Source organism: Myotis davidii, unplaced genomic scaffold (genome assembly GCF_000327345.1).
Source record: "Myotis davidii unplaced genomic scaffold, ASM32734v1 scaffold575, whole genome shotgun sequence".
NCBI lineage: Eukaryota > Metazoa > Chordata > Mammalia > Chiroptera > Vespertilionidae > Myotis > Myotis davidii.
In genome coordinates this window covers 7,831,090-7,839,230 of record NW_006290306.1, presented here as the reverse complement: position 1 = coordinate 7,839,230, position 8,141 = coordinate 7,831,090, and the positions used below count along the sequence as shown (strand labels likewise).

Sequence of the window (8,141 nt, the reverse complement as noted above, 5' to 3'; positions counted from 1 at the left end):
CTTGGATCCATTGGTCATACTGTCCAGTTGCTAAAAAGTGAGGAGTCTATTCTGAGGGCCTGAAGTGGCCCAGCCCTGCCTGACCTGGGTCATCTGCAGGTGGGAGGGGCTACAAACACCCGCCCCCCCAAAGTTGGCAGTGAAGGATCAGCTGCCACTAGGAAGTCCCACCTCTACTTAAAATGACACTGTTAGTTTCCTCCCGTTTTCCCTTCAAAATCTTTCTCATTGCTGAGCTGATGAAACCAGGCACATAACCAAGTGTTGCAGCTGAGATCTACATAGGGAAAAGCCTGCCTGCTCTTTCCTGCCCCAGTGAGCATGCGTCACAGCCACACTCAGTGTCACTCGGGTCTCTTAAGGGGCCTCCACCACAGAAAGTCTAGTGCTTTTCTCTTCACACGTCTCTGATCTACAGCCTCTCCTCCCCGGGTGGCTTCAAAGGCTGAGGCTCCCGGTGACAAATACCAGGCGGTTTCCATTGTGGTTGGAGCTGTTACTGCCTAATGGACGTGCCCACATCCTGTTGAGGGGTGTTTCTCTTCAAGTAACACGGGACCCTCTCAGCGGAGGTCATCCGTTGAACACTGGCGGGCTCTCAGATGTCATTTTATTTTTTAAAGCAAGTTCCAGGTAGAGAGTAAGTCCAGGTAGTGGGAAGCTCTGGGCACACAACTCGGGCTAGCAAAAGCCTTCCTTCCCGTTTTCGGAAGTGTCACCCACCTGACTATTACTCTGTCTTCCCTAATGGGAGCAAAGCCACATAATGTCTGGTGAGAGAACTCTTCTCCCAGATTCACAGAGATCTCCCCACTCGACATCTCAGGGGGACGCCCTTGATCTCTTCCATGGGAAGCCTGGTCACTGGGTTGTCTTATCAGCACATGCAGCCCCTTCCAGAGAGCACAGTGGCCACTTGTTGGAATCATCTCGTTGGGTGGAGAGAGAAAGGATGCTCTGAGTTCAATAGGGTTAGGGTTAGGGTTAGGGTAGGGTTAGGGTTAGGGTTAGGGTTAGGGTTGGGGTTGGGGTCCTGTGTTCCCCCAACCCCCCACAATAACAGATATGTTATTTGAAGATAGCTGATTTGTGGCAGAGAGAGAGGACAGAGAAGGAGAGAGGGAGAGAGAAGAAAAGAGAGGGAGAAAAGTAGGGAGGTAGAGAGGTTGAGAGAATGAGAGGGAGAGGAAAAGAAGAAGGGAGAATAATAACTAAAGACTGGAAGCCTTGAGAGGGCTAGTAAATTGGGGAAGTAGGGCTATTGGCAATACACTGCTTCACAGCAAGGACCATGTCTGCTACTCTGAGCAAAGGGCATTGTGGCAATGAACTGATGTCTTGGCCCAAAGTAAGCAAACACTTAAAGAACCCTTCGAGTACCAATGTGACCATGCCTGGCCCCCAGCGCACACCCGCCAAGGAGTGCACCTGAGCTCTGTGCCTTGTCATGAAGCAGGTGGCTGAGGTACAGCCTCTGGACTCGGCCAACCTGGGCCCCTTTCCTGTCCACGTGTGACCGGCTCTGCAGCAGGTCTGAGCCTCAGTTTCCCCACCGGTAGTCTGGCACATGAGAGTACCTGGGCACATGACTGCTGTCAAGGCTGAATTAGATCATCCACCCAACAGGATTGTCGTGGTACTTAGCACTTTATAAACACTCAAAAAAACCTATGCAAAAAAAAATCACTGTTCTTATCTGGCTCCAAATTTAACTTGACCTCTAGCTGAATCCTATTAAATTTATTCATTCCTTCATCCTGGCTTTTTAAAAAATCAGTATTAGGATAATACTTAATGGTAAAACCCATACATGTTTAATGTAAAAAAATAAAGGTCAGATATATAAGAATATGAAGAACATGTGAAAACCTCACAAGTCTGGCTTCAGATCCTACCTCTGCCCGTTATGGGCTCTTTGGCCTTGATTAGCAAGTTGATTGGCCTCTCAGAGCCTCCGTCACCCCAGTGCCAAGTGGAGACAGTAGTCACTGGAGGGTGAAATGAGCTGCGCAGTTCAGGTGGAACAGGTGTACACACAGCGAGTGCTGCGGCCAGCAGGTGTCACATGGCCTCACACTGCCATCGTGGACTTTGTGCAGGGTGCAAAGGAGAGCCCGGGCTGGATGGCAGGAGAGGCGAGGATGGCATCCCAGGGCCTCCTGGGCCTCCGGGACACAGAGGTGACACGGGAGAAGCCGGCTGCCCTGGAACACCAGGTAAAGAGTTTCAGTTTCTCGTCTTTCCTCTGACAAGCAAATCTGAGAACTGGGTATGGGATCCCCAGCTCTCCAAGCTGATCTGTGAAAAGCATTGGCCTTAAACACCAACTCACCAGGTGTCAGGGAGATGGAAACAGCAAGAACAAACCAGGCGGTATCCCCACGTTCTGACTCTCACCCACCCTACAAAGGAGTCAAGGCCCTGTCTCCAGTCCAGTCTTTTCCCAAAGCACTGCACCTTATCACAAGAGGCTCAGCCATCTCAGAGGCCCCATGTGCCAAGGCAAGCCTGGCACCTGCCGTGTGACCACCTTTGAGGGGCTGTGCTGAGGATCCTGCTCTCACCCTTGATTCACCCGGCCCCTGGTTTTCTGAGGTCACTTCATCCGAGTGTACGGCCATCGGTAACTGTATATAGCATGCACGGCTCCTTCCTAAGGAAAACGTTTGGGAGTGGGCATTGTGTGAGGGGAGAGAGCAGACTCTTCTGGACAGAAATGTGAAATATAAGGCACCAGGATAAATGTTAGGCTCCAGGGACTTGAAGACCACAGGGGTGAGGAGGGCTGGGCGGGCTCTGCAGCCAGAAGGAGCCCCGCCTGAAGCCGCAGCTCAGCCTGGGCCTGTGGTTGCCATGTGGACATGCAGCCCCCTGTCCCCTAAACTCTGCTTTTCAAGCCCAAGACCTCACCTTGGAAACTCTAATGGGTCAAACAAAAACTGATCCAGTCCACAAACTCTGGTGTGCAGTGCAAATGGCTCAGAGAGGCTGGGGGTCTTCCAGAAACAAGTTAAAACAAAAGCCTTTTGGTTGTAAAGTCAAACTTCCCCTTTTGCTCTTGGCAATTAGAAATCACCATAGGCTTCTTCAGTCAGTCAGTCCCTGAGGGATGCCAGAGGGGACAGGCCCTGCTCACATGCTGCAGGCCTCATTATTCCCCAGCTGCCACTGAGAATTTTGGAACTAGACCTTCCTCCCACGTCCCCCCTTATAAAAGATCAGAAGTCCAACATGTGGCTCCCGAGCCTTTGTTCTTAGAATGGGTCTGACACTCTGCCAGAACCATAAGACAGGTTCTGGAAGTTGGGAAAGACCAACTTTCCCCTGCCCAAATATAAGCAAAAGTATATTTAGAAAGTCACAGAATGTGGGCAGTGAGGAAGTGAGCCAGCTGGGCTGCATGGGCGCAGGAAACAAGTTCAAGAGGCAAAAGAAGGACCCTTGGAGCTTAAGAGAAAGCAAAGAGGCACACATGCCTAAAGGGAGAAGGTGCAGGCCCCTCTAGAGAGAGTGTGAGAGCAGGCCAGGGAGACCAACTTTGAGAACTACCTTTTTGGCCGGGCAGGTGCCCTGTCCAGGCTGGGACAGCTGGAAGATCACACATAGGAGTGCCATTACCCTGTTCTAGTTCTTTCTCAGCGCCCATCACTTTCTAACACATTTCACACTTTACCTCTTTATATTGCGTATTGTTTGTCATTTCTCCAGGTAGAGTGTAAGCGCTAGGAGGGCAGGGCGTTTTGTCTGTTTTGTTTTTATGCTAACACAGCCCAATGCCTGGAGGTTGGTTGAAGTACACGCTTGCTGAGTGAGCAGTGTGCACAGATTGCAGGGGTGTGAGGGAGCCCTCCGGCAGTGGGCCCTGCTGTGCTCCTCTCTCTGGTCTGAGTGCTTAGAGATGCACCGAACAGACGTGCTCAGAAATGTTTGTGAAACTGACCCCCCTAAATGGCCTTCATTGTTTTCCTTTATTCCTCCAGGCCCTCCTGGGCCCATTGGGGATCCTGGGCCCAAAGGGGTTGGCCCTGGATACCTCAGTGGCTTCCTCCTGGTTCTCCACAGTCAGACGGATGGAGAGCCCACCTGCCCCATGGGCATGCCCAGGCTCTGGACGGGCTACAGTCTGCTCTACGTGGAAGGACAGGAGAGAGCACACAATCAGGACCTCGGTACGTACAGAGCACTGGATGCCCAAGTGCATTGCCTAAAAGTAAAGCTGTTGGGTTAGTTTTATGAATTCAAAAACATCAAGTGATTACTCGTCTTCTTTGGGATTTTTTTCTCTATTTATACTACCATGTTAATTCTCAGTGAAGCCTATTACATCTGTGATCCTGTGACGTGCCAAAGGGATCATTCCAGCTACCGTTATTATTATCTGGCTGGTTATTAGTTTTTAAAAACTTATACTTAGTGAGTGTAACTCTGGTATAAAAGGGGATTTTTCACTTCCCCGTATAAATTATTTGAATGTAAATGGTGTATTGGCAGCATCCCGATGCTTACATAGTGTGGCGTTCACCAGCACCAACTCCCCGCCCACTCCCACTGAGTTTGAGGCATCCTTGGTACTTCTTGTCAGTTTTCAATAGCAGATTTGTGAGACTGACTTCAAGCCAAGAGTTTAGGCACCCGGGTGCTGGCAAACACTGTCATTCCCAGATAATGAAGGTTGGGGGTTGGGGCGGGGGGCGGGAAAAATCAACAACTTATGCAAGAAGCAAGAATTTTGTCACTGCTTTCACTGGGCCTGACCCCTCACTGGGCTATTATGGTCAAAGGGTGCAGGCCTGGAGGTGGCAGCTACTGACATGTCCCTCTCTATCTCTCCCTGGGGTTCAGCCATGGCCTTTCCCATCAGAGGGGCCAGGGGAGAGGAAGTACATTCATATCTGACTGTGCTTGCTTCTCTTCTCTCCTTTTCGCTGCCAGTCTTTCTTGCCTGGCCTCACCAGCAATCTCACTTCTCTGTCCTGGTCGAGCCAGAGCGCACATCACAAGGCTCTGCAGAGCTATTGGGGGGAAATCCAAGCCCCTTAACCAGACAGACAGAGCCCACATGCTGTCTGGTTGACCTCTGGTTGAGAGAGACACACACAGACCTCCTCTCCCACCTCTCTGCCCTGAACGTCTGAGATCCCCGAGCTCCATGCTCCCTCAGTATCTTGACTCTGTTTACTCTGCATCCTGTTTGAATAGCTTCACCATCTCCAAACTTCGTCTTTCAGGTCCTAGCTTCAATCTGGTTAGACTTCCCGTAAATCCCAGCCCACAGTTCTCATCCATAGGGCTGGTCACGCTGCATTTTCATGGCCTGGGTGCTCCTCCAGCCTCCCACCAGGCCAGGCCAGGAGCCTGGGGAAGAGAGGGGTGCTTGTGGCTCTTCCTCCCGCACCTGGCTGCGTGCTCGGCTCAGGGGTGATGCGTGGCTGTGGGAATGAGGCCTGGCCCACGGGACCAGGGAGGTGGCAGAAACAGTCAGGCCCATACCCACTTTCGCCAGCACAGAAGTAGACTTTGTCCAGGGCCTCCGTGTGCCCAGACCACATGTCTATACATGGCACATGCAGGAGGGTCGCTGGGCACGCCGGGACAGGTGGCTCAGATGCCAAGCTGTCTCTTCTCTTTCCCAAGGTCTGGCGGGGTCTTGCCTCCCGGTGTTTAGCACACTGCCCTTTGCCTACTGCAACATCCACCAAGTGTGCCACTATGCCCGGAGAAATGACAGGTCCTACTGGCTGGCCAGCGCCGCGCCCCTGCCCATGACACCGCTGTTGGAGGAGGACATCCGCCCCTACATCAGCCGCTGTGCCGTGTGCGAGGCCCCGGCTCAGGCGGTGGCGCTGCACAGCCAGGACCAGTCTGTGCCCCCGTGCCCGCGGGCCTGGCGGAGCCTCTGGATCGGGTACTCCTTCCTCATGGTGAGTCCCCGCACCCCACGGTCTCATCACAGCCTCTGCTGTCCCCTCTGCACAGTAATTCTGTGAACTCCGGGCACATGGGCAGCAGCAGGCCATGCGGTCATTTTCCCTCACTGTCAATTAGGTTGTTTTTTTTAATTCTACTTGGGTAGCGTTTAGAAGCTGGAGATGATTCAGGCATCGGTGAGAATGGTTGAATTTTGTGTGTACCCAACTCATCTCCATTGCACTTGCCCTCAGCAGAGCTAGTCTGGTCTTCGTGGAACCATTTCAGGAAAAATGAGAAAGGCCCAGATCTCGGCATGTCCCCAACTGGGTCTGGGGTTGTCTGCGTGTGTCTGAGCCCTAATTCTCTTGTTGTCCTGGCAGCACACAGGTGCTGGGGACCAAGGAGGAGGGCAGGCCCTCATGTCACCCGGCAGCTGCCTGGAAGATTTCCGCGCAACTCCCTTCCTCGAATGTCAAGGCCGGCAGGGAACTTGCCACTTCTTTGCAAACAAGTACAGCTTCTGGCTGACGGCGGTCAAACCACACTTGCAATTTTCCGCAGCACCTTCGCCAGAAACCTTAAAGGAAAGCCAGGCCCAGCGCCAGAAAATCAGCAGGTGTCAGGTCTGCATGAAGGTTAGCTAGAGAACCCAGGACTCGCCCACGTGCCACTGAGAGACACTCCCCAGGGGCTCAGTGGTCCCGGGCCGAGCTGGGATTTAATGGTGCTCATTTCCGACTCCTGTGACAGCGGTTCGTTCTGTTGGATTGCGTTTATCCCCACAGTACCGTATTTCTCTGCTCCGGGCAGATTAAGCAAATGCTATGTGTATGGATATGGTTGGACCCACCAATCTAGATGAAACCCAGATCTCCTTATTTTCTTGAGGAGGATAGAAGAGCTAGCTTTATCATTTAAAAAAAAAAAATGCACAGAAAGGCAAATAGATGATAAAGGCCAGATGACAAGCTACATTACTAAAAACTCCATTCATTGCTTAATAGCACCTCAAACAATTAAAGTCAGTTACTCTGGAATACAGGGGGGATTTTGGGGTGGATTTTACAGGAAAAAAATACATAGGCCAACAAATGAAACTGGAAAGTAGAGATTTCCAACATTTCAAAATGATTTCCTCTGTAATCTATTTTTTCATGTACTTTAAATAATGGTAAAACCATGACCCAATGAGACTTAAACACAAAAAATCCACACAGCCAGCGTGAACAGCTCATTTCAAAGCACACTGAATTGCTGTGCCAGAATGGACCACGCGGCCGTATTCTGGAGACGTGGCATTAGCATAAACACACTGCAGATGAACGTAAAACATTATGTTCTCTGCTGCATCTGTCAGAGAATGGAGATGCCTACTCTGGCAACCCGTTTGAAAAGCAGCAATTATGGAAAAAATATATTCAATGAGGGATTAAGAGCCTAAAAGCTGTTAATGAATATTAAGACAGTGATTCACAAAAATTGACTTCCCATGGCAGCGAACTTCCAAACAGGCAGCTTTTCCCCAGTCGGGGTCCAGCTTGTCTTCGGTGCGTGCGTGCTAATGGGACGGGAGCCACCTGGGACTTCCTCGGGCAGCACGCGGCTCATACAAAGCATCGCGCTCAGGTCCCCAGCGGCCCCTGCAGAGCTGGCTCGCAGCCCACAGTGGACACTCGCTCCCTGCACATAATAGCATCTCACACGAGGAAGTGACAGAGCTATCATTATGCACTTCCAAGAAAATGAAGGGCCGACTTCATTAAACCTAGGTAAGAAGATTCATTTAAGTCACGGTCACCCCACCAGGAAGAAGAAAGGACAGTATTATCTTGAAATGCAACAAAGACAGCCTACAATTTGAATTTTATGTTCTTGTTATTCATTTTCATAGGAGCATCCTGGTTTCCCAATTTTAAGAACATTCTTATATGTTCTATCAGTATTATACCAAGGCAGCAGTTCGACATTTGGTATTAACATTTTCTACAAAAGTTTAGGAGTTATGTCCATTTAAAAGGAGTAGTTTTCTTAATAGCAAAGGCTATGTTTTCTGTTTTGGCAGGATTTCAGTGGTCTAGTCACAAATATCAAAAGGCTTGTTGAAAAATATTTTTAGGGAACTTGCCTTTCTCATTTAAAAAAAAAAAGTCACTTTAGAGAAAATGAAAGACATTTCTCATGAGAGAGTGACACTCATTTTAGTGCTATTTCAATGCACTTAAAAATAATTG

General features: G+C 50.3%; 1 protein-coding gene across 1 annotated transcript in view; it reads left to right on the top strand.

Moving 5' to 3' along the window:
- The window catches only part of COL4A4 (collagen type IV alpha 4), a 112,718-nt gene extending 105,744 nt beyond the window's left edge, over positions 1 to 6,974 (top strand). The window contains exons 42-45 of the mRNA XM_015563696.1: positions 2,100 to 2,216; positions 3,981 to 4,169; positions 5,635 to 5,921; positions 6,291 to 6,974. Of these exons, the coding sequence (XP_015419182.1) occupies positions 2,100 to 2,216; positions 3,981 to 4,169; positions 5,635 to 5,921; positions 6,291 to 6,554 (857 nt within the window). The 3' untranslated portion in view covers positions 6,555 to 6,974. The remainder of the gene's footprint in view (positions 1 to 2,099; positions 2,217 to 3,980; positions 4,170 to 5,634; positions 5,922 to 6,290) is intronic.
- The last annotated feature ends 1,167 nt before the right edge of the window (positions 6,975 to 8,141 follow it).